This window comes from Thunnus albacares, chromosome 16, assembly GCF_914725855.1.
Source record: "Thunnus albacares chromosome 16, fThuAlb1.1, whole genome shotgun sequence".
NCBI classification, from domain to species: domain Eukaryota; kingdom Metazoa; phylum Chordata; class Actinopteri; order Scombriformes; family Scombridae; genus Thunnus; species Thunnus albacares.
Genome location: NC_058121.1, coordinates 4595446 through 4623388, shown reverse-complemented (window position 1 = coordinate 4623388; position 27943 = coordinate 4595446). Strand labels below are relative to the sequence as shown.

Sequence of the window (27943 nt, the reverse complement as noted above, 5' to 3'; positions counted from 1 at the left end):
AAAGCCCCCCACAAAACCCGACATTATGTGAATACTATTACATGGTGCATTTTGATTCAGCAAATAATATGTTATGATGACATTGGTTATTGTGACTTAAATCGTAGTGGTAGCATATAAAAAAATAAGAACTTATGTGTTTGTTTCTGTATTGTTAATGGCTCAACCCTATGATCTTAGAGACTTGATAATAATAATAAATGTACTACAATCCACTACAGTCTCTTCACGAGCCCCAAATGTCTTGATATATCACATAATAAATTCCAAAGAAGGTAAATTAATTCTCAGAGTGTCTTCACCTTCAAGGTATTCCCTCACACTTAACTCACCCTCTGATGAGAGGAAACCAGAGCCTGCGTGAGGACTTCATGAGAGGTACTTCTGTCTGAGAGGCATAAAGAGCAGCACAGGGAGATACTGTACTTTACTAATTTATGCCTGAACGTGTGGGTGCGTGTGTGTGAAAGAAAGATGGAGGGGGAAACAACCTGGATGAGTGAGTGTGTGAGAGTGTAGTATATCAGTGTGTATAGGGGTCTATATGTGCATACATATCAGCGAATTAGTGGACTCAGCAAAAGGATGAGACAGTCTGTGTTTCTAGTTTCTGAAACCTAATGGTGGTTTCTCAGGTTCTAAGGTGCCATTCTTGAAAAATTATTTTTTTTAATTTGTGGCATAGTTGTGGATTATGTTCTGACTAATCCAAGAACTGTCAAATCTGAAAAATTAAAATTTTTAATACTTAAAATATCATATTTAACCAATCTTGGTTTGTTAAAATAATAGCTAGTTTTAAGTAGCTGCTTTTTTGCTAATTTGTATAAATAAATAAACTTTTTTTCACATTATTGGAATATTAGGCATTTATTAATTTAAGAAAGAATCTCTGTCAGCTTAATTCCCAGTTTGGCCATAATGCTGTGAGCAAGCAGGCTGAGATCCAGTTTAAGCATCCCTATCTTCTTCAAAGTGACGTTTCGTTTTGAGTTGAGGATTCAGTCTTTCGCTTGCTTCTTGTAATCTTAATTTAATGCCGAAGAAAGTTTAATCTGACTACACTCAAATCTTTATTCAGTCATTGGATAAACTCCATGTGAGTTGATGTGAATTCAAAGCAAATACTATTAGTGGAAACATGAGACTTAATGTTACAAATAATCAAAAACAAACTGAACTTGGAAGATGAAGATGAATGAAGATTCAAATATGCGCTTACTTGGGTGAAGAAGAAAGAAAAGAAAATTTTAGAAGAATTGTGGCTCAGCTCATGTGTTTCTGGAGTCCAACTTTCTATTTATAATTTTGGTTGAAATGGGTGGAATTTTGGGTGTGTTTTAAATGTTTTTGCGCCACATTACTGATGAATATTAATTTCCTTTGTTTGGGGACTTTAAGGTGTGGCTGACTTTGACTGGAGATGGTAAATTCCCACATTGGGGAATTAAGTTTTGAGTTTTAAACACAAATTTCACACTTCAGAGTATTGTCTGAATACTTCATGTCACATTGTAAACAGTATATTGTAAAACCATTCAGAAAAACATATGTCATATGTGAGGCCATATGAAAAACTCTACTGGTCCACCTTCAGTTAGCCTGGTCAAGTACAGCTAACGCGTGGTTGGTAACTTTGGGGCTAACACCCTTCGATAAATGAGTATTTTCTTTGTCTTGAGGAGCTGCAGCATTTATTGACTGACACACAGCCTGTAGTGTACATTTACTGCCAGATTGACAACTTACTGCTAAACTGTTCCTCTGCTCCGCTTGCGTTCAGGTCACGTTTCTGCCACTCGCGCAACTACACACGAACATTTACACACACATACACACACGTGCACTGCCTTATTCCTTAACAGGGCTACTCTTGTACCTTTCACATAGATGTCCTTTGAAGAACGAAGAGAGGGAGGATGACTTAAAAAAATCCACAATAACATAGGGTGTTATTGTGGGTGTACAGTGTGAGAGTGAAAATCATTAGTAGCCCATTGATATTAATGATCGTTTGAAATTTTAGCAGCGGCGCTCATAATTTTGCAGTGGCGGTTCGATGTCACAAACTGGCTCAGTCAGTGACAAAGGAGGGAATCAAACATGAATAAAACTTTTCAAAATTAGATTTATTATTAACTTAATATAAAATTTAATAATGTTAGTCAGTTAAATCAGTCATGAATGCAACGTATGGATGAGTGAAGTATGTGATGCATGCAAGCAAAGCAAAACAAAACCAAAGTCTAACCCATCTGGCTGGTGGAGGCCTGGAAAGAAGAGAGAGGTTTACAAGAAGACACCTACATAGGCTGGAGGCCTAAACTACCCAGTCATCGCAAGAATTCACATAAAGTCTTTCCCTGTGATCCGCCTTTGGATCTAAAGATTTCCAAGAAGCGTGTTGTGTGGCCATCAAGTGCTGCGTAGAATTCCCGTCTCTGATTTTTACCAGAAATCTGGCCCGAACTCTGCAAAAATCTAAGCAGCCTGAGGAGGTGCGCTACGCTGTAGTCAGCGCTCCGTTCAGTTTGTCATTTGCTAAGCGATAGTTTAAAATGGATAAAAGTTCACGTCACGCTTCTATGAACTTGTATTTACATGTTAATGTCACCCCTGGGACACACTGGATGCGTGAGCAGCATGTCGCAGAACCTCTTGCTTTTCATTTCAGTACCCATTTTAACAGGTTGGAGCAGCCACACAGCCCGCTTCATCTAGAGATTCGAGGTCTCGCCTATTTTCTCCATGTGATGCGCACGGTTCTCAGCAGAATTAGACAGGGAACACGATAGAAAGATAGGGCTGCCAGTGGTAGAAGCGCCGCAGCAGACACGCTTCCTGTGTGGATGCTGCAAGCGTGAGAGACACAGCAGTTCAGCGATGCACACGCACTGCTGAGGTTCACACATCCAGTGAATCCCAGGCGTCAGCTGTGGTTGCTCTACAGAGGGCAACCACTATGCAGTCAACTTAATTCATTGCTTTATATCAAGATTTGCTGTCTTCTGCTAGATGATAACGTTAGCAACGTTAATACTGGCTAACAGGAATGCAGCAATATAATATATAATATGAATTGAACAATAACTAAAAGACATTAAGCAAAAGTTAAACATTTTGCAAATAAAAAAAATATCTTTGAGACATTGAGATTGTCTTCCTCGTGCCTCTTCCTTAGCAACGTTGGAGGCGTGTGTGAGAGTGGAAAACACAGTATGCAGGTGAAGGCAAGGCTACTTCTTTTCCCGTTGAATCATGGCACCCAGGATTAATGATCTCCTGTAATCCAATGTATCCCACAAAAACAGGCAGAATACTGAGTTATTACCAACCAGTCTTATGTGTGCAGAAAAAACATAGAGCTGTATTAGGGGGGGAAACTAAATATTTGCACACTTTTACATCTATAACAACATTTCCACACATTTGAACATAAAACTACACATCCAAATGTAATATGTTTGGGTCCGAGTGACCCACAAAAACAAAACCAGTAAGTAGTTTTGTGCTGGAATGTGGATATATCAAAGACAAATTGCAGTGACTAATTGGGTTTTCTGGACGAAAAATACATGTTTTGGATTCTCACCTTTCTATTTCCCTGCAAAGGTCCTGTCACTGCATAGCTACAAATCAAAACATCCAGCATTATTTGACAGCCCTGTGAAGAGTTAGTCATCCATTTCACAGCTTTTGTCCTCCAGAAAGAAACTCTAATTAATGGGGAAAGTGATCTTTCTGTACTGTCTGTCTCACTATCTATGTCTTCCATTTTCTTTGTTTTTGTGCCTTTTTCCGCTCCGCCTCGCTGCCTCTTTCTTTGTTTTTTGTCTCCGTCACACCTCATCTCTCCGTCCATTTCTCTCCATGCCTCTAGAGAAACGTGAGGAGCAGTGAGTTCTGGTTTTGGACAAACACACAAACAAATGTAAGGCTTCCTGTTCTTTATTTATGAGTAACAATGTTCAAAGCCTTGGTTTATATTTCTTTTTTCTGTTCATAATTTTGAGCGTGTGAGAGGAAAATGAGTGGAGGGAAGTCTTTGTTCTATCTTCACTATCATTCTGTCACCATGTTTGTTCCAAACCTGCTGAACATCCTTGTATAACAGGGTAAGTGTAAGGATTCCATCATATCATCTCTTTTTAGAGATTACTTTTTACTCTAGAGCAGCATCTCCTCTTGTTTGTGGGCAGTGTGACAATGGTGATTTTATGCTTTGGTTTTCTGTTATTTTTATACTGTTATGATATCAGATGTCCAAAATTTGAGGTTGAAGATATGTAAAAAAATACTCCCTGCAAAGTTACTTTTACTTCGTCCTCATGATGACCGTTCTGTAGTCTTTGTTGCTGAGATTGTTCCACAGGTTGTTCATGTTGTCCACTCATGTATTTCGGATGTGATGCATGAATATATTTGAGAGGCTTCCATTTCAAGTAAAGAATGAGAAAAATAATTGAAATCCTAATACTATTGTTTAAGGCCCCCCTACCAGGGGGCTATGTAAAGAGACAGAAGCTTTAACGACCTGTATCAGGCAGAGGCTGAATTGAGGGGCTGCGTAAAAGGTCAGTATAAAATAGATAAGGAGTTTTTTGACTGTAAATCATGCAAAGATATTCCATTAGAGTCCCAGAATATAAATATAGACCTGTAAATGTACATGATTATCCCCTTTAATCCTACCTGCTAAGCTCTGATTGGCTGACTGTTTCTCCAGATGTGAAACCAGACCTGTTTGAATCATTGACCACATTTGAGATGTAGGCAGTGATTCAGAGGCCTGGGACCAGTGTAGTATTGCTGTAGTTTGACAACAAATATAAATAAATAAAATGAATAAATAAAGAACTCCACTCAAAGTCCACTCTAGCTTTTTCCGAAGCATTCATTCATATCTCACAGTCTGTCTCAGCGGAGTTTGCATGGTTGCATACAAAAAGCTCACTTGTCATCATGATGACTGACTCCAGGTCAATGACTTCGATCCCATCCTGCTCGAGCAGGTTTCAGTTTGGTCCCCTGTTTAAGAACTGAATAAACATATGGACCAGGAGTCAGTGAACAGTCAACGAATCTGACAGCAGAGACCCTCAATGAACGGAGACAGGGGGTTACCTTTATTTTGGTTTAAATATCTTCATTGAATTTCACAATAACATAGTTAAATACAATATATCAAACAATAAAGTGCAACCAGTGCCACACACACAGACACACACATTTTGTTTCGATATTATCCTAGACACAACCCCATAAATAGTCCACTATGCAGATCATACAGGCTTGCAGTGCAGCCCCCACCTGGATATAAATCACAAAATTACGGTGAACATGTGGAATACAAATATCAAATGGATGCACTATCTGACAAAACATTTCATGAAACACACTGACACAAAGCATGAGGAATATCAACATCAAATTTATGTACTTGGATGAAAAGGTTTTCAGGGAGGTGGTTTTGATAAGTGGTATGTTCTATTCAGTCGCCTTTTTGAATATACAAATGCAGCCATGATGGATTCACATCCCATAAACAATATGTAATCTCAGTTGTTACTGCTGCACCGCATGATGCATTGTTTAACATTTACTTCTTCCATTCAGAACTGGAATGCAAAAAAAAACATCTACCAACACTGAACCACAAAGTGCTCTTACACCAAGCTGCACCATTTTCTCGCCTGAATTTTAAGTTAAAAGATGCTCTTCTTGTTTGCACTGAAGCACACAAATCCAAATTTTCATCCAAGAACTCCTTGCTTTAAAACAAAGAGTCTGCAGGAGTAGAAAACAGTACAAGTCAAGGAGCTCTGTGATATCTCTGGGGCCTTGTATATAGGGTGAGTATATGCCAAGCCCTTAGGCTCATCCTGATTGGATGAGAAGTTACATAAAATTTTCAGTGAGTGGAGATGCAGAGAGCTCCATAAATACAGTGTACTAGGGTGAGGCAGGCAGAACCAGATGCAATGTGACTGTTTTTTTTTGTTTATTTGTTTAAATTCTAATAGGCCACAAGAATGACACTGGAGGTGAGGACAGAAGTGTTGTTGTATTATATTAAGACATCAGCTTTTACCATATTGGAAAACCAATTGAAAAGAACAAAAACATCTGCATGTCCATGTGTCTGAAGACATAATTTCATTGGCCGGTTTTGTAAAAAAATTAAGTATTGTTCCGTTCATTTCCAGTTATATAAATGCAGTAGGTTTACAATAGGTATGCAACACTGATCCTAGAGTACAGTGGCTGACAAGGGCAAATGCGCTGCAACTTAGGAAAACACATGCAAGTAGAAAAGCAAATTAAGAAAACATCTTCATCAATTTGACAACACATGCACAGCAACAGTATTCAATAACTTAACTCTTATACAGAGTAGTGTCCCCAAAATCACTTCACATATCAATGGTCTGCTGTTGGTTATACTACAACATTTAGTTTGGGGGGAAAAAAGGGTTAGGGGTTATGGAATATTGTTTGAAGTATCTCTTTTCGTTGTTGCACTTTGTAGATGGTCCCTGCGCACTCGCTTCACAGCTGGCTGTACATAGAGACCAATGTCATTTGTCCAGCTCAAAGGACGGCTTGTTTTGGTGAAATTAAGGTTGTAGCTCACTGTCTACCTTACTACGGTAGGAGAGAGGCCTTGTTTGCATTTTAATGTTTTGCTTATGAGTTATTGACATGTTCATTAATCTTAAGTGTCCTCTGGAAACACTTCCATTGTGTTGTGGTATTTGCAGCGCGTTTTCTAAATGCTGCGCATGTGTTGTCAAATTGATGTTTTCTTAATTTGCCTTTGTTTTGTTTATTTTCATGTGTTTTCTTAAGTTGCAGCGCACTTGCCCTTGTCGGACACCGTTTTGCAGGTATTAGTTTTGCAGGTATTTGGTCATATGCCAAACTTTTGGACAAATGAAAAATTTGACATGCTGATGGGGCAGGATGAAAAGTTGAGGAATCACCAAAGTTACTACAATTCAACCAGTGGTGAACATGAATGTGTATACCAAATTTTGTGGCAATCCATCCTATAGTTGTTGAGACATTTCACTGAAAACCTCAATTGCCAGCCTTATTATGATGATGGAGGAAAAGTCAGGGAATTACCAAAGTCAGTAGGATTCATTGATTGTCAATCATAAATGTCAGGATCAATCCTGTAGATGCTGAGGTATTTCTGCAAAGCGGTGAACCAACTTACACAGTAACATTGCCTTGAGCCTATAGTGATGGATATATGGCACTAATAGCCTTACTAGGTATAATATTTGCCTGAGCCTTAGAAAGAATCCAATTGTTCATAAAACTTTTCATTGTCTGTACATTAGAGCCTCCAGTTTGATACTGTGAGATGGAGTTTTTTATTCTTTTGTCCTTCTTGGTTATGGACTTTCTACAAAGTAGCTGAGTGTTAACATTTTAAGGTTCACTTACTGGTTTTCCTTAAGGCTGTCCTGGATTTGAAAGCTCTGATGTAAGCTAGTAGATTTGTATGTGTGTGTATGTTTATTAGTGTGCTGCAATCTTAATTGTATATCAGGTTTGACGTTTGGGTGTATGAGGTGGACTTTGATCTGCTTTGCAGTACTGTTAATTGGTCAAAGTTTGAGGTTAACCTACTCTTAGGTTCTCCATGGACTACAGCAAGTCTGAGGTTTGGATGGATGAGGTTTGACTACAAAATATAATTTGGTGTGATCTGTTAGTCTGAGCTCCTACTGTTAATGGACTGTAGTCTCAGTCCAGCCGTCTGGTAGAGGCAGATATACCTCTGCCTGTTGTCCTCAGGCTGCAGCAGAACCAATTGCTTTATTGGCTGCACAAGTGGATGTGTGTCTGCTCAGATGGAGAGCAGAGGGAAGCCAGATAAATGAATTCCTCTCGGCTAGGCACTGATATTAACACACATGCTTTCCTGTATACCCAGAGATGAAGAAAAACAAGAGAGAGACAAAGAGAGACAGTCAGTGAGTGACAGAGTGTGTATATGTTTGTGCTGTGACAGAGGAAGACAGATGGCAACAGAGGCTCTTTCTCAATTTGCATACTTTCTGTGTCCTCATTGATGTTTTTCCTAATAACCAAAGCACAACTTCAAAATAAAAGAGCCATTGAACTTCAAAGCTGAGGATACACTGGTGACCTGTCTGATGAGAAATATTGGAAAGTTTGGCAATATACTATAATAAGAAACAGCCCACAGAGACCATGTATTCAGAATTACATACATATACTCTTCTGTCAAAGTCAAACACACAAGACCTACCGTACAATCATGAGTAGTCATTAAGGGTAGCTGGGGTGTCCCGAGTCAGGGCATGAAAGTGATGTCATTGCACCTTTACTGGAGATTTGACATACACTGCTACTGGGAAATAGGCCATAACCAGTGGTGAATCCCTACGAGCTGACTTTAGCTGGATTTTCAGATTAATATTAACTTCTTTGATGTTATCTTCCCTCTCAGTAATCTACCATTTGTTACAGAAACTTGTTGGAGAAAACAAAAGCAGCCAAACTGACCAATCACTATCCTTGTGGTTCCCATGTAGTATCACCATCACCACTGTAGCCCAAATGTGTAGTTACATTTTTGAGAATATTATCATGCCAGCTTTGGCATAGCCTATGGCGTAGTCTCAGAGCCAAGGCACGTAGCTGAAGGTGCGGCCCTTAATGCAAAGGTATAAATCCAGCTTTACATAGAAAACAATGGATGCTGCTTTAATAATAATAATAATAATAATAATACATTTAAAATCTGTGATGTTAAATATAGAGTACCTCAGGGCTTGGTTCTTGGCCCTTTGCTTTTCTCTCTTTATATTTCACCTCTTGGCTATGGAATAAATTTCCATTGCTACATGGATGATACTCAGCTGTATGTGCCTATAAGGGCTGATGATCATACTCAAATCACTAAATTAGAGGCCTGCATGGCTGCTGTGAAAAATCGGTTGTCACTAAATTTCCTGCTTCTAAATTTGGATAAAACTGAGATGCTGGTCACTGGCCCTGCTAGACACAGACACCAGTTTGATCAAGTAACAATAACACTCGACAACTGTGTGATTTCCAATGGTGTGGCAGCCAAGAATCTTGGTATTACATTTGATCCCAGCCTTTCTTTTGATAAGCACATTAAGGAAATCACTAAGACTGCCTTTTTTCCAGTTACGTTACCTATCTAATATTCGGTCTTCCCTGTTCATGGCTGACACAGAGCCCCTAATACATGCATTTGTTTCATCCAGACTTGAATACTGTAATGTTCTGTTTTCAGTTCTGCCACATGCTAGTAGTAAGTCTTCAGATGGTTCAAAATGCTGAGGCTAGTATCTTAACTAAGACAATAAAATTTGACCATCTTACACCAATTCTAGCCTTCCTTCATTGGCTTCCTATCCATTATAGATCAAACTTTAAGGTGCTTGTGCTGACTTATATTATACCTTATATTCCATCTCAAGCTCTCTGCTTTCAAAATGCAGGGCTCCTGTGTGTACCCAAGTTAAGAAGAAGTCAGTAGGCAGCAGGGCCTTTTCCTATTGGGCCCCCTTTCTTATAGAATAACCTCCCTGCTGACATCAGACAATCCAAGTCTGTTGAGGCCTTTAAATCTAAACTTTAAACTCATCTTTTTGCCTTACCCTACGATTAGTTGCCTTTAATTGAGTACTTCATGACTTTGTACTACACGGCAGGTCGGTTTCTGTCTCAATGAATTTATTAAGTGCTGTCCTGCCGAGATTATTAATTATTGTAACTGATAACCACTGCATCTCTTTAACCTTATTTGTTCCACAAGCAAATGCATGTATGAGATGTGTGACCTTCTCTGTTTTCTCCTGCTCTCTCCCTTTTTCTCCTCCTGTCATCTCTTGTCTCTGAGGCATCTCTTGCTGGACCAGTACCCCTCCTGGAACCACTTTGCTGCCCTGGCTGTTGGTGCCATTTCCTGAGGTTTTGGATCTGGTTCCCCATCCTGCAGGAGTTCAGCCTCATGTGTGCATGTGTAGTGTGTCCTCCTGCCAGGTCTCCATGGTGATGGAGGTCATGTGGCTCAGGTCCTATTCTGTCCTAGTGGTACCTGGAAGCTGCTCGATGTCCTCTTCATCACATTCTTCATATATATTGTAAATCCATTATAATTTTGTCATCCTGTTCAAAGCTGGATTCTATCATTTGTGTTTTGATTCTATTGCATGTCTGTCCGTCCTGGGAGAGGGATCCCTCTGTTCCTCTTCCTGAGGTTCCTTTTTTCTTTTTTTTAAAGGGTTTTTTTTTCTTCAGGGAGTTTTTCCTTATTCGAATCGAGGGTCTAAGGACAGAGGATGTTGTATTGCTGTACAGATTGTAAAGTGCCCTGAGGCAAATTTGTGATTTGTGATATTAGGCTATACAAATAAAATTGACTTGACTTGACTTGACATGTTGTCATGAGCTCTGGCTAGTATACAAGATATACTAAGATACAAGCAATCAGTTCTCTTTGCAGGGTCTCTGGGGTCACCCTCAGGGACAGGGTGAGGAGCTCAGATGTTCACAGGCAGCTCAGAGTAAAACCTTTGCTCCTTTGCCCTTAAAGGAGGCATTTGAGGTGTTCAAGGTCCTGGAGAACATGACAGGAGGGATGGATGGATGGATGGACATATTTGGAAGACGTGTATTCTTTGGAGCAGTATCTCAGTTTCTCTGGCCCTGATGCCATCTTCACATTTGTTCTGCATACAGTTATTCTCACATGTACAGTGTGCTACTTTCATCAATGTGCCAGATATGGGTACAAGGACACTTGTGATGTAAATGCAAAGCTTTATACAGTTTGTGTACTCAAAATGTGGCAGAGCGATGTCTTGAGAGAAATAACATCCTTCAATTATGGACTAAATGCTTCAAAGAAACAGACTAGAAAGGTACATTTAGAGAACATACACCTGTGAGTTTTTGCTTGAGGTAAACAAGCACATCAAACTTCATTGCATATCCCAAGATAAACACATGGTAAATAATCTTATCTGCATGTGCACTTAATGGGAGCTATTTAAATGCATGGTTAACCCCCTGTGTTGTCCATGTAATGTACTGTATGTTGTTCCTGCTAACATGAGAAAAACTCTTACCTTCAGCAAAATCTATTGGAACTTTAATGAAAGTAAGACCCGCATACACTCTTCTCCCTTAATCAGTGCTATCAATCAGCTTGTAATAGTCTCTCTCATCCTGCTTTGTCTTTCTCCCTTCATCTCCACATCTTCTCTCTGTTGCTAAGGCCCTCCAAATGATAGGCATTAAACTGTTGTCTTTTAATATCCCTGCTGTAAATATAGCATTCTGCCACTCCCCCACTCCTACAGTGCCTGTTAGGATGACATCTTGCTAGCTTCATGTACCAGTGGTATATCATCCAGTAAAAAATCTCAAAAATATTCAAAGTACTGAGGTCCTGGTTGATTTGGTTTACTGGTGGTAACTGTGAGTGCATTTCATCATACCGGTGTCAGAGTTCCTTTCGAAAGGACATGTTTCTAAAGATAGGAGAAAGTTATTGTTTTCCAAGTCACAAGAAAATCTTGGCTATGAAGTTCAGAGTCAAATCCCAAGTCAATGCCAATAAGTTCCATGTAGAGTCCTAAAATGTGTTTCAAATCCTGAACAAGACATTGTATGCCCTTCACCTCATACTTTATGGTAAATTTACAGAAATGATTACTGTGAAAATTTGTATTCATTACTTTTGAATAAACCTAACATATACAAGCAAACTAATCAGGTCTAACTTAATATGTTGCTGTAACACAAATACAAGCATTTATTTTTCATATTGCTGTCTTTCTTTGTCACCAACTGTGTAATTTCGATATCTGAATGTTATTATCCATCTGTCACTGCTTGATGGTTTTATTGATATATTTGCTTCTCTTAGATTAATTTTATTGTCTTTGGGTATAACTATGCCTATCTTTACTATGAAAAAGTCTGATAATGGTAATTGATGTTTATGTTCTACACATTGTGGGCTGAGAGAATTCAACAAATAAAGCTGTTCTATTTAACAGCACAACAAGACAGTCAACAATGACAGTAATACTGACATCATCATGACATGTTGTCTTTAATTGAAGTGTGTACATGCTCCTGCTCTTGTAATTTGCATCATGTCCAGTACATACAAGCATTGTCACCCCATTGTGTACCACTTGCCTCTGGGTGAATCCTACACTGGAAGGGCGAACTCTGCCAGTGAAGGCTGGAACACACCTTTCCAAACTGTAAGCACACAGAGGTCATTTGAAAATGTTTGCATGTTTTTTTCTTTTATAGTTCTATGGATTGTGAATGCAATTTGTTTTTTCATTTAGATTTTTGAACCTGCCTCCCAACAAGGTGTTGGATCAACCAACAGACTTGCACACAATACAGTGGAAACCACTAACAGTGATCACAACTGTCTGTCAAATTGATCATTACAAGGGGATGATTATTATTACCATTTTTTTCTTTTTCTTTATTTCTTATGCAAATGACCATGTATTTGACATGTGTATATTTATTACATGAATATAAAGTAAAAAAAACAACTTCATTATTTACTGAATTTTATTGACTGTTTCAAAATACAATACAGCTGTTTCAAATGCTTGTTTTGCTGCTGCATCTCGTTGGCTCATTTTATGCAGTTTGTCATAAACTTCAAGGAGACTACATTTTTCATCGAGAGAAAATGACTTTCTTTTTCCCATAATGATTTCAGTGTGCATGCAGCACCAGCCTCAGGTAACCAGCCGCAAGCAGATGGGTTATTGTGAGGCCACAATGGTGCCACATCCGCTAAGTACATATCATCCGTGTATAATGAGAGTAAAGTAAAAAAAAAAAAAAAGACCACAGTTTTAACTTTTTGCCATATGTTGTCATGTATGAAAAGACCAAAAATGAACACTGTAAATTGACTACTTGATTACTATAAGTGAATTCTTTAAACAGCATTTGTATAGGATTGATTCTGTCCCAAACCACCAATAAGTGGTTGATCACTGTAACCGGGATCACTATAAGCAGTTTCCACTGTATTGTGATTGCGGAGGTGTTGGCATCATCTTCTCTGAGCCTGTGGACCTACTATTTCCCATAACTCCTCTCTACGCATAGACCTGCAGACGTTTATGTGTATCTCTGGAGAACCATAATTCCAGCTTTATGTAAACGTCAATATAGAGAGGCAATTACAGAATGCAAATACATTAAGCTCTTCCCCTCCTGCCCCCCTACCATAGACACATTTTTGAGGGGGACAGGGGATCTTTAGGGGGAGATAGCAGGTCAACAGTAGATGCCACATAGTAGTGGTATATATTATCTGAAAGCTGGGAACCTGAAGATTAATTTGAGATACAACTCAGCACTGTGTCAAATTTTTCTAGTGATAAATCTGGTTGGTTTTGGTTAGGCACCTATTCAAATTTTGAAAGTTTAGAGTGTATAAGGGCTTAGAACATTATAATGGAAGCATATGATTGCCATTCTCATGCTCAATTATATATCATAGCTGTTGCAGCCATTTTTGGGTTGATACCATTTGTTACACAGATTTGGTGGAAAATTTAACCATTTTTGACCACTCCACAATTGATAAAACTTGTCAAAAATTCCTCCAAAGTACTACATTAAGACACCAAGACCTTGAGAAACACCATAGAAAAATTCATGCTGTGATTTGGTATCAAAAACTTTTGACATTTGGAGATTTCTGTAAGAATTAAATTTTTCAGCAATTGGATGGTGAGCACTTCTGTTCTGGAAATTTCTCAGAAACGCTCTTATTGTCAATATACCCAGGAAATCCATACGACCCCTGAATGCTCTAGGTCTCGAGTTTCATGAGGCTGTGATTATCCTAGAGGTCACAATAGGTCATTTTATACAGTGAGGTCAAGTTTCAAAAAATGGTTTCACTACAATGAAATGGCTACTGTGGGGACTAACATCATCACACATGAACACAATTAGGCTCATTGAATCCACAAGAGTCTCAGCTTTCCAGTCATACCAAATTTATGCAATTCCAAGACTGTTTAGGGACCCCAGTATGCAGAAATCTTCAAATGCATTCAAATTGACGAAAATAAAACATTTATACTGCATGCAAAAAACAGTATGAGAGGTTAAAGGTTAGAAAGAGGTTAAATGGCTATTGACAAAATGTCGGCCATAAATAGTATAAAAATGGGGGATGGACAAGATGAAAATCTTAAGTTATTACCTTAAATTTTAATAAGAATGAATGCTTGTAGAATAATAATGACCAAATCAATCAAATAAAATAATAATAATAATAATAAGAAGAAGAAGAAAGTCAAGATAAATTAGGCAGACACAATATTAATATAATCTAATCAGACATTTTACCACTATATATTTAACCAACCATCAAAGTTGAGGACATGTCCACAGGACAGACATTAGACATGATGTGAGCAAATGAAAAGGCAGCAGGTTTAGAGAAACTAGACAAAGTAACAGACAGGCAGCCGCAGGTGATCCGTACAGTATTATTCTGATCCCTGCAGACAGTAAGAAAGACAGATTTGTTTCTCTGTTGGATCAATGGCTGAGTCTCCCACGGCACTTTCTCCCTCATGTATCTTCTCGACTTTGATTTCATTGTTGGAACAGAATGGAAGATGTGTCCTTGTGAGTGCTGGAGCTCAGCAGTTCCAGCACTCATCCACCTCTATTGGATTCTGTTGTGGTTGTCTCTTCATTTTCTTAAAAAAATGTCATAATATTCCACTTTTGCTGTTGCAGCACGGCTTGTAAATCCAATAGTACCCTTTGGATTTGTTTGGGATCTGGATTACAGTATTGTCTACTACACACACAGCATATAAACAAAACGGTACTCCTTTGTGTAGATGTAGATATTGTGTTACAAACAGTAAGTTTCTCTTCATGATTAATGTGAACTGATATAAATGTTGAAACAAAGAGAGCAAAGTCTCAAAAAAAGTGTATGTTAGTCATTCTAAGAAAAGGAAAGCAGGGCCCAGAAGCATAAAACTCTGTAGATTCATGACTAAAGCTGTGTGCACACACAAAGCCAGAAATATGCATACACATTCTTTTCATCAGATTTATAAAGCTGTAGAGCTGCATGGGTTTGTTTTATAAATCTCAGTCATTGAAAAACTGTGCACACATGCACAAGCTTCATTTCAACTCCCTCAATTAGCCATAAATGGATGAAGATGCCTTGAACCAGCCGTTTTCATATTACTTCACCTCCTGCTCCACCAGTCTGTACACCTGTCAATGAAACAAATGGCAAAGAGGACGTGCGGGTTCACCGATTGTGTTGCACCGGCGAGGTTCTCCAACAGCCAGAACAGCTGTCATTACATGTGGCCACGCGGCTCTTTATACCGCCCATATCATTAATTCATCAAATGGACTGTAAACCATTGTCAGCAGTGATATCTCAGAAATGTAATCAATGATTAGTTTGTATCTAAACTGACTTTACAAGGTGTGTCACAATCAAGGAAAGAATAAAAAGAATATTAACAAGAAAATAAAATGTTGACATCTATGTAAATTAAAAGAATGATAAAATCACACAAATTAATCAATGTTATGTTTATAAATGGGCCTTTGATTGGCATTTTACTAATCTCTGTGTAAATGCAATCAGTGCAGCTGGTTAGCAATCTACACAATGTTTGACTAAAAGATTCTGTCTCTCACCTTATATTTCATCTCCACCTCATCACATCACCCTCAGATTGCTTTAGAGAAACGTGTACGCCTGGTCTGAAGAATGCATGAAGTGCGCACATTCTCTCCGCACATTCTGTGTTTATAAATACCAGTTTATGTGCAGGAAATGGCGTATGCATGGTTTTTATGCATCTAGCCCCAGGGGAGTATCTATGATTTGCATACATAGTGGGCCATGAAAAAAGCTTTTGAACATTGACTCAAACATTACAGGCAAATGAAAAAAAAAAGGAAAACCCAAATACAGGCCTATTTTATTGCTACATTTTCAGTAAAAACATTCCTGATGCTTCACTATATATAACACACTTAGGTTTCCACATCCAAAATCACTCCCTTGTTCACTCATTCATTATTCCCTAAACACTCAGCAGCAAATTCATATGAATTTTAATTTTCACATATTTCAAAGCCAAAAGTAGAAAACAGGCGATGGACTAAGCCTGTCTCCTAAAAATTCTGTTAATATACTCTTTGAAGGTTTGCATAGTACTGGAGGAAATGTACAGTAACTGTTGTGTGGATTATGTTCACTGGCACCGTTTTTTTTTTTTCCAATCCATGAAGTGCTACATTCTTCTACCTAATTGAAGTGGTTGGGGGGTCCAGACTTTAAATGAAACAATCTTTACAGACAGTAGTTTTTAGCAGTGGAGCTCCTCACCAGTGACTGAGAGCACTGTTTGTTCCCAGCTCAACCGTGATTCACAATACGTTACTTCCTCATTAAAAAAGACTGTGAAAAATACACAAATAACCATAATCTGACAACTCTGTTGTGAATAACAGACTGCTGAGCTATTAAATTTTTGTGCAGTGCTTGTGTAGGCTAGTTTAGTACTGAACTGAACGTGACAGCTTGGACTAGCAACAAACTCTATGTCCTACTGAACTAAACAATCAGTGCTGGAATTATCACTTACTGATGTACATACTGAAGGAAAGAGTGAAAGAACTACATAGTCAGTGACAACTTATCTTTGAAATGGACTCAACAAAGTTAATTGAATCAACAAGGTGATTCATGATTTCTACCTCTAGTTGATGGTGGGTGTAGAAAACACATAATTATTGACAAGCCTGATACAAGTAAATTTTTTGTTCCACTGTGGGAATTTTTGAGGGAACAATATAGTGCATACATTTCCCAATGTGAAGTTGGACAATCAAATGCGATCAGAAAGTAAACAATAGTTGGCAGGTAGCAAACAGGGAATAATTAGAGACATATCTTGTTTGTTGTGCTCTTTTTCACATAAATAGAGGCCAATAAAAGGTGTTGCAGGTGGGAGCCAGTAGATTACCATTATCTGATTTTATAATAGTACAGATAAATAGCTGTATCAAGTGGCAGTGCAACAAAGAGAAGCAGTAAACCCAAGCAAATAACCCAAATAAAGCCACATTCAAAAACCAAAAGCAATGGCTCTACTGTAACTGCTAATGCTAACTAGCCACTGCCTCTTTGCCCTTATTCCATACAAACTATTAACTTAAAATTCAAAATGCAATATTTTTACCCTTCTCATGAAGCTGATATGCCACTGTCCTACGTCATTTCCCAGCATTGATGGACACACATTGACGCTCAATCAGGAATTTGATTTAATTTCTTCCCTAGATGAGAGCATCCTGCCTATCATACAATGACGATTTCATCTGTGTGTGTTGAACCTTTTGGTTTTGTGCTATGGCTAACGTTGTATAGCTATTTGAGTGTGCTGCTATGTTGCAGTTGTTGTGTTTTGCCCTTCAGAGTTTAGAACAACAGATGCACAAGCTTACATGAATGACATATTAACTACATCACTGGGTTATAACTGTGGACATCAAATGGCAAAATACTAAAGAAACCAAAATATTCAAGTCAGGGAAGTTTTTTAATCTCTAATCTACATTAACATAACCAAATTGTACATAAAAATTGCTCAAATCTATCAAAATCCTCTGTCATCATGTTGGGTGTGTCAAATAATACGTTCCCAAGATCCACCAGGAAGTGCCCTCACTATTCATTCTAATTGTGGGGATGATCTCACCAAGGAAGACTCTTTACCTTTTTGCTAATGACCATGAGGAATTATTGTAATTACTTGTGGGCTCATCACTCTATATTACGGCTGGTAAGTGTTACCTGCCAGCTGTCCCCCACACAATAAAGGTCATTACATGTGCAGGATTAATCTTCATACTCATGAGGGGCTGCAACAAAGTGCTCATCTCTTATAAACCACCAGATACTGGACCTAATGTATGCTCGTTACCCCCTAAAGGGAAATAGGATTAATTTGAATGAATAAGGTGTTGTAATTTCTGTAATTTTTTTATTTGCTGATGGATCACTGGCTTTACACATGCGCCCAACAAGAAGAGCATCAAAGTCACTGTAATACCATCTGTCAATTTCTTTAAGACAGTAAAAACACATTCTGTCTCATTGCTCAATGTTCTGTCGCCCATGCTGAAGTCAAGAAAGATCTGTGGCAAAGAAAACAAAGGCTCTGGGCTACATAATTAAATTGAGCCAATGCACAGTTTTATTCTGCCACACAGCATGAGGGCACCTGTGGCCAAATAGTCACCATCTTGCCAATTTGATTGTTATTTTCAACACAGGCAGTAAACCATGAAGAATTCATTCATTTAGCAAAAAAAAAAACCCTCTGAGGTACAGCAAAGGATAAGTTTATCGCTGGAAGCAACATTGATCCACTCCTTTGAAGTTACCCACAAATCACCAAAAGGAAGAGTTGCCATTGTTTCTCCTTTAAAGAATAGTGTTTTCATTTATTCATGTGTTAAAAGCAGGGATTATGAAAAGAAAAAAGTCTTTTAGTAGTAATCAGAACTAATAGCATGAGAATTGTGATTTGCTAAGTAAAGCCCCTCTGTAAATAAGTGGGTGAACTTTAAGGTTAAATGATTTAAAACCATTTACTCATCAGTCCATGTGATGAATATTCTGAAAGGTGAAAGTAAAAAAAACCCAAAGATTTATTTTAACTGAAGTTGCATTTAGCCAGTTAGTGGTAGCAGTGTGACCTCAAACCACAACATGAACATATGATCAATATTTAACGTTGCTATTATGTTAGGAAACAGCAACACGCATCCAGCAAACATGGAGCAACACTAGTATTTAATTGGCTGAATTGGATATTATAAATCCAATATATACTCACCTTTAAGCTCTTTGACTGCTAAATGCTTCACTTTGCTCACCAGCTAATGAGTCGATAATCTTGACTGTCTGTCAGTTGTTGTTGGGCAGGTAGTGTACAGTGGGTTTATTATGGGATTAAATGTATGTCATAATAATTGAACAAAATCTCCCAAGAATAAAATAATACATTTACCCAAAAAAATATGACCTTAAAGACAAAATTTACAATACAACTACAGAAGAGTGTGACATTTGATTGCAATATTCAGACTTTTCTTTCCCTGATGGGGTTTTCTCTTTTGTGGTCACTTTTTTCAGTCTCGCTGCTTAATTTTTCAATTTCAGTTCTGAATTGTATTCTTATTATCCTGCTGCTGCTGCTGCTGGAAACAACACTGACATAATGGTGAGAGGAAAACTAAACAGTTAACAATGAAGTTGCAGCTGTATGAACAAAACAGCAAGTTAAAAGATGCTAAAACACTGAGTTGATCCTTTATGGGTCTGTCATGAATGACCCCTCTCACATACACATAGTATTTTAATTCAGTCATTCCATTTATTCACTGTTAATATAAAAATATTGACAAGTGGAGCTTTACAATTACAATTACAATGTGGATCTTATTGTCATATTGGCCATAATCTTTATCAGTCATAATAACATTACTAAAAAAGCAGCCACATGATGAGACACCCAGGTTAGCTTCAGTCTTATTTGGAAGAGGACACAAAGGCCAACAGTAGTTATTATCAACATCGTCTCCATCACAGTGTACAAACATCCATCTGTACACTGTGATGGATGTTTGTCTGCTGTAAACATTCATCACAGTGTACAGATCTAGATATCTGGTTCATCTTTGCCTTGTACTGTATTTACTCTACTAACTGCACGCATGTGTTTTCCTTTGCAATGTGGAATAGTTACTGACATTCACATAATCTGGCTACAATTATGACAGGGCAAGAAACTGTTTCAGACCTCGTGGCAATGTTGCCATGTTCCTAAAACTAAAGAACTAAAGCAACCAATTAGGTGAGTACATTGTTATCCTGACCAATAGGAAGAAGGGTAAAGATTATGAAAATAAGTTTTGATGGGGTTTTGGGGATTGGGGATGGGGATTTTCTATTAATATTATAGTATCCGTTTTGTCATTAATTTAGTTTTCTGACAAAAACCATGATGATAATTAAGTGCAGAGTAATGTGCAATGAATTTATACAGTAATGCTATTCTACTTCTTTCATAAATAAATAAATGAATCCTTCAAAAATAAACTCCCTCTTTAAAAAAGCTAAATAAAATATTCTTGTTTGTTGTAATTATCTGTGAGCTGGAGATTATTTTAATCAGGGTTTCAGAGCAGCTGTAATGATAAGTATAACAGGTTTTTGTAAGAAAATGACACAAATCCCATTGCATGTATTCTATTATTTCAACTGTGATGATAAAAAAAACGTATATTCAAAAGTTCCAGGCAGTCTCATTAATCACTGGCTTTATATGTTGGCAAGAACAAGTAAAACACTGAGTGAAAAATAATTGGACGTATTCAGCATTCATCAAACTGTGCTGATTAATTTTGTTGTTGAAATATTTCAAATTAGTTGTGATTCACGGTTCTTTTGTGAATGTGAAATGAGTGTTCACTGCATGACTGAATGGGGGGAAAGATGGTGTAGATATGTTGAATACTCTGGAGGAATTTTTAATAGTGAATCAGCGCAGCGTATCGGCTTTTCAGCTTTGCACATACTGTATCTGTTTGAGGGGGAACAGGTGCAATCAGCTGCAACGCCAATCTCCCGGATGAGAAATAAGAAAATAAGAGTGTGAGGCTCAGTTGATGTTTTTCTGATTGAAAGCGTTTCTGATCGGTGCATGTAATGAGAAGAGTATTCACAGTTTTTAAATCCCAACATCACGTTTCAGACTGTTGCTGTGCACACAGGCGGCTGCCAGTTACCCAGAGCCTGAAACACCAGGCGGGATGACCTAAACCTCTGAGCCATCAGCTCCACAGCCACTTTCTACAGATCTAGTTTTATTCTTCCTTCCCCATCAGGACCCTAGCTGCCTCTGAGGACACTGATGTCATGTCCTCAGTATTTAAAGTAATATTCTGTGTATTTAATGGGTTTCAACGATGGTCTACATGTGAACAATATTACATTTTAAAACCAAATGTAGACCTTCATGGGGAAATAAAACAATAAAAGATTATTTTAAAACTATCCTTTTAAAAGTGTCCAAGAAAAACTTCAGGATAAACTTAGATGCCTATCAGACTATCTTAAGTCTCCAGTGTAAAATTTGGGTTTACTATTTGACTCCTTACATTCAGTGGACAAGTAAGAGGCGATGAATGTAAAATCCTCATTTCGTCATCTAAGGGACATTTCAAGGCTAAGAGTGCGTCCATATTCCCTTATTTGCTCACTTGAGTCTTTTCTGTGTCTTCACTGGGACAGATGAGAGATGCAAAGAAAGACGAATGAAGGAAACACTCTTTTAAAGAAATTAATGTCTTCAGCCACCAGTTGATGTTAACAGCTCTGTAGTCTAGTGGTGGTTTGGAGTTTGTATTTGCACATACAGTGTAGAGTATGTGCTATCCAAATAATATTAATTTTGTTTTTTGAGCCTCACTGCACATTGCCCTTTTAAATAAACAGTTTCAGAAGCATTCGCACATTTATTAACAACCTTTATCCTGTATTTATACTGTGTGCAGATCAGTCGAGCCACAGCGTGTAAACAGACTTGAATACCGATGCATTTTTTTTAAAAAATGTATTAATGATTTGCAGCTGCATTTATTGATATTCCATTTGTAATTTCATTATTCAAGTTCCACACATCCACCTCCACCAAAAAGTTCATTTAAATTCCTAAGATTACACCTACTCCTTCTCCCTCATTGAAAAATGAGTGGATGCCATGAATATGCAAATACTGTTCGCTTCAAAAGTTGAACTGCCGGATACAAGATGTTTCCTACTTCACTGAAAAGTTCACTCTCAGTGTTTGTGCACTGGAGGCTTCAAGTTTCTACATCACATTTTTATAAGTGGCATACTGGATCAGGATTGGCTCCAAACTAATTGCCACAAATTACGCTCATAGGTACATCCCTTAAGCTCAGACTTAAGGTGAACACAGAGAAACTTTCCTCCTTCAGCAGATGGATGTGAAAACAGCCTTAGACTCTGCACATACATCATTCTGCACAATGAAGCTCAAATATCCAACTGAGGTAATGTTTATTACTAGAAAAATACAATCTAAAATCCTGGCTACAGCCTTGCTCCTCATAATCTCCCTCTGTTCTCTTCAGTGGATGCTGTTGAGTTATACAGTGCAACAAGAAGGCTGAGATAAATGGCTGCATAAAAAGAGAAAGACCTGCATTAGTAGATGGGTAATGGATCTGAGCTGCCCACTCAGCGCTGGCTAATACATCAGAGAAGTCACTCTGCCATTATATAAAGCACGGATAAATAAATGAACAAAGGCCATTAAGATGATTTGACTTGCAAATAAATATTATTAAAGATATCGCTCCTCTCTGGTCACAGTATCTGAGCCATGCCACTGACCTCGTGTGATTTGTCAAGCTGCACCCCAACAGTATCAAAATACCATTTTATCAACATGCTGTGCGAATTTGTAAATTGTCAAACAAGATGGGATTATACTTTAGGGACATATTAAAGGGTCATTTCACCCAAATCACATAAATCACGTCTAGTAGTATCAATCCATCCCGATCCAGCGGAGCTGAGTGGAAGTGCATTGAAAAAACAGATCTGAATATCTCAAAAGCAACTTGCCTTTCCTACAAAAATGGTCACTTTCACAGCAGTCATTTGCATATTACTACCTATGTTTACTTTTACTTAACAAAGACCTCTAGTGGCTCTGTGTTATTCTCCTGAATTATGGGAAAAACAGTAGTAGAACATGGTGTTTTCCATGTTTCTCTTCCCAGCTTCCAAGAACAGGAAATTTCAGTGCTTAAACTATCTCTTACTCTGATTTTGCAAAGTCTTCAACTCATTAGAGGCTACAGCTAAATCAAAAACAAATTAAAACTGAATTAAACCAAACTATAAACAACTAAACTGAAATGCAAATTGCTTACCTTAGCTATCTAAAAAACAGGTGAAAAGACAGAATGAACAAAAATACCATGCACCCCTACACATCCCAGGGCTGCTACATACTGTACATAACTGCATGATACTATTTAAAATATAATATAAATGCTAGCAACGATAAGTTGGATGGTAGAGGAGCAGCAGGAGGAAGCTGGTGTGAAGTTGAAGTTGGACCAGAATTTACTGCACATTCATTTCAGTGAGAAACAGGGAGATGTATTCACTTCCTATCGCAGACTGATTAAACTCTTACATGCAAGAACAACAGGCGACATAATGCAAGCAGCAGAGACAGATCAGCAGTCCGTTAGACACACAAATGTCTGTCTGCATTGTGATTTGAGTGGAGTTGAGTTTAGCCTCATCCCCTAAGAAAATGGCAAAAAATCATTGAAATATTGAAGCCTACAGTTCAGTTCCACATGCCATAGCTATGACCTGAACACACCTGCCAACAGATATAAAGGCTCAATGGTGTCTGCAGAAACATTTGAACCACATTAATATTACTGAGTGGGGAGAGAGAGACAGGAGGACAAACTGAGATAACTGTGGACGGGAAACGTCCACAATTACAGTGTCAAAGGTGGAACAAGTTTCTGTAATAAATGTTGCCCAGGGTCCTTTCACTTTCAATGAATTAAATATTTTCTCCTGCTACTACCACACTTTAAATTTTAAGATTCCAGCTTCACTAATAAAATATTTGCACCACTATCACTCTTGAAAAAAAAAAACAAAGATCCTAACAAAGCGATGGAGCTGCTCTATATATCACGCAGTACTTCACCTCTTTATTCCTTTAATGTGTATATTTTCCTGGTTTTGTTGTACTATTTTGTACAGGTACCCATATCCCAGCCTTAGTTTAACCTGCTGTTTACAAATGCATGGCTTTTCACTGAGATCCACAGTGACAAGAGCTGTCAGCGTGCCGGCTGGGAGCATTAAGCTCTGACTTGCAGAAAGCTGCTTCTCTTTAATGCCACAAACAGCCTGCTTAACTTCACTCTGCAGCAGCCCCTTTGATCTCTACTTTGACAAACAGCAGGTTAGAGAACATTACTTTCACACCCTTATCCTCTACAGATGATAGATTACCTGCTGAAAAAACAGGATTAGGAAAGTCTATTTTTGGGTTATTTTTTGGAAAAAGGCAACTGTTTTGCAGGCAAAAAAGTGACAAATATTGACAACAAATCAATAAAACATTATAATTGAGCTTATGTTAATCATATTATCCTTTTGCTCTACAGCATAATAATTCAGCAGCACTGAGATGTAAAAAAAAAATGTGCAGGACATGCACCATTGTACCACTTTTTGTTCCTTTATTCCTGTTTTTTTCCTCTCATCTTTCTTTCCTTCATTCCTTATTTTCCTTCCTTCATCCCTCTGCTCCATTTTCCTCACGAGCTGAGTATTTTCCTTCATTTAAGTGTCAGGACGAGTCTCAACATCAGGACTTTGCTGGAGAGGACTGAGGACGATGTGTCACCATGGCAACCCACATATAATCTCACAGAGATGCACATAACAGTATGCAAACACACACTCACGCATGCCATCTGCTCGAGTGTGCACGCTTTTGTGCTGCGTGCGTGTTTAGCTACTGTAGTTACATGAAGTGAGTGTGCATGTGCAGTTAAATCAAAAAGATAATATTATTAGAGAACATAGAGCCAAATAAATGTGTTGGGACAGATTTGTGGAGCGTGTGTCTGATAGAGAGTGCTGACAGAGGCCACTTAAAATGTCATTATTTCTCCTTGTAATAAAAATGGAAATAACTGACACCTCAAAAGTGTTTGAATGTGTGTGTGTTTTTTTTTCTTTAAACTTGTCAACAGGGATGCTGGAGGAGCGGTATTACTTCACCTCACAGCTCTCCAAGTCAAAACTGCTACATCTGTTCCTCCTCTACTCAACCTGCCACATTCTCTTGCAAAGATATGAAACATGGCACCAAAAGAATCCTTATGGTTAAATGATTAGTTATATTGCAAACTTTTCTTATAAAAAAGGAAGATTTTTGAAAGTGGACGTCTGAATCTTACATTATATTCATTTACATGCAATGAACCATAAATAATCAATATGTGTATATTAACAATATCATCCCATGTGAAAGAAGTTACATGTAGTGATAAACTCACAGAGAATGATTCCATTTCCTACATCCTGTTTTATCCCTCTTTCAAAATGGCAATTAGCTTAAGCTTACATTTGACGCTAGCAGCGCACGCAACAAAATCTTAACCTTGTTTACTGCATGTTTCTGACAATAACTACAAGGAACAAGGAGAGTTTCATGCCCGTCCAAGCTTTAGAAAGCTCCCACTGCCAGTCACTCACCATTGTGGATGCAGAAAATGAACAAAGCTTTTTCATCCGAAACTCTCCCCAAAATATCTCCTCCTACTTCGCACCACTGCTGAAACGGCTGCTGTGTTTGGAATAAAGATTCCAAGAATCTGGGTTACTCTGGTCAGGTTGATGCTAAATTATGAAAAAAAGACATTTCCTATGTACTGGAACTGCAGTAAATTATTGATTCTACCAGCTTATTCTGACCTCTGAATGCTGAGACAATATGTCTGGTCTGTATTCTGAACACTAAGTTGCAGCAGCTTTCTTCTGTTTCCTTTCAGGCTAATAATAAAAGCACTGCATCATTGCATCCTTGAGTTGGTTTTCTTAAACTGAGGACTGCCTCGAGAACAATCAGCACATTCCCTTATCTGTAGTAACAGATGGAAGGACTGCTTTAATTAGCATGTTCAGCTGTCATATTGTGGTTGATAGTAAATCTCTTTGCACTGGGTTTGATGGTTGGAGTCGAGAAATGCTGACTGGAGTGTCATTCGTTCTCCAGGGGTCATGTATTTTTAAAAGTCTCGCTCTCACTCTGCCTTTCAGACACAGTGCAGGGAGCGAGAGAGAAAAGAGAGAGTGTGTTGCAAGCTGGAGGCAGCCATCTTGGACTGGGTTAAAAGCGTAATCCTGGTCACGCTGTATCAGCAGCAGAGGAGAGATAAGAGAGCGAGGGAATGCCTGTGCTGGGAAACCCCTCTGCAGAAAGAGAGCGTACTGATATTGCAGATACTGTTGCAGTCAAATGAAAAGCCTGGGTAGGAGGTGGAGTAGAATACAGTCTCTGGGGCCACTCCAGGCTAATATTAAGACTCTGCATCATCTTTCACATATATGAAACCTATGAATAGATTAGTAGACAGAAAATGACCAGAGGGGATCACTTTGATGAGAGAGCTGAATGTGTTAGTTAAAGCTGCGTTGAAATAAACACACACTGCTGGTTTATCACAGAGCACAAGTTACTGATCCAGAGAGAGAATCTTATTGTGTGCGGCAACAGAGCAGTGCCACTACAGCACATACAGATACTTTCGTTTTTATAAATTCTACACTGGTTCTTGAACTTTCAACATAATAGTCATGGTTCATGATATGATTTTTCCACAAAAAAGGTCAATTATCTTGTTAAAATCCTTGAAATGGCATCTACTCCTCCATCATTAACAAATACAGAATCTATGAATATGCAGATAATTCACAGTTAAGTCCATTCTCAGTGTTTGTGCGCTGAAGGCTTCAAGTTTCAACATCACACTTTTGTAACAAGTAACTATGTAATAATGTAACTATGTCTCTTTTAAATCATTTTTGAAAAAACAATAAGAAATGTAATTTCTAGGAGACAGGGTTGGATTCTCACATAACGTTCATTTAACTTGACAACCAAACTTCACAACCTAGACATGGTGAGTATCAAACTTTCCTTCATGTTTATTATGTATTTACTTCTGTAAAAAAGTGAGCTGGGATGAAGAACGTTCTTTGATTCTGTGGTGTGTTCTCCAAGCTTGCAATTTTCTCTCTTCTTTAATATTAACCTCCTCTAACACAACGCAACCACCACGACCACCACCACCACCACCACATGCAGGTTACTGAGATTTCTGCATTGATGAGCAGACCAGGGCCAGGAGCTGTCTGCTCTGGCTGATCAGGAACAAAGAGAGCATGGTTTATAACGACAGCTGTGGAAATGATGCTGGTAATGGGAGGTTTCACAGAGAAAACTGCCTGTGGCCATCGTGCCTGGAATGGCTAATTAGCTGGCTGTTCACTCTGCAGCATCATTGGTAAAGAGGAACATTTTAGCGTTGGTGTGACACTGATGCACTGAGGATCTCATTTCAGATGCACACTTTGTCATAATTCTGTTGTCATTAGTGTTCATTATGTTGTAAACAGTCTCATAAGACAACAGAGAACATGGTGTGCAGGAGTATAATCATGAAGTCCCACAGTGCAGAAATACATGGCTGCAGGAGCACACACACACACACACATATTATACACAAAACATGAGTGGTTGAAGTGACTGACAAAGTGCTCTTATAGCTCTTGAAATGTGTCGCAGTCACTACAGGAAACCGTGTGACAAGGCAAAGAAGGAGCCTGTGATCATTATTATTTCCACTCCTTCTATTTCAAGGATTTGAGGCACGTCTCTTGTATTCCATTTTTACCCACATTCTGCCCTCTTTCATCTTCCCGTAGCTATTTTTATTTCCTCTTGCAGCGTGCAGAATTGCAGGCTGATGCAAACAGGAAGGGTGAGATGAGATAATGGTGTTTGGCATTGTTTTCTTGTTCCAGTCTGGATCGTCTGCATTGCATCCTTTGCCATTTGAAATTAGCCTTTGTTCCAGTTCCAGCAGTACAGCAGGGTGAAGTATAGAGTCTGGACCTGCAAGGTGTACTGAATCTGTATATCTGACCTCTCTG

General features: G+C 38.4%; 1 protein-coding gene and 1 long non-coding RNA gene across 2 annotated transcripts in view; one reads left to right on the top strand and one right to left on the bottom strand.

The window, feature by feature from the left end:
- The first annotated feature begins 2140 nt into the window (after positions 1-2140).
- LOC122999842 lies at positions 2141-8267 on the top strand. Its single transcript, XR_006407838.1, has 2 exons — positions 2141-3931; positions 4014-8267. It is a non-coding gene; the product is annotated as an uncharacterized LOC122999842 (long non-coding RNA).
- Positions 3881-27943, bottom strand: part of LOC122999841 (spermatogenesis-associated serine-rich protein 1-like) — an 82090-nt gene continuing 58027 nt past the window's right edge. The window contains exon 5 of the mRNA XM_044377141.1: positions 3881-5039. Within this exon, the coding sequence (XP_044233076.1) occupies positions 5033-5039 (7 nt within the window). The 3' untranslated portion in view covers positions 3881-5032. The remainder of the gene's footprint in view (positions 5040-27943) is intronic.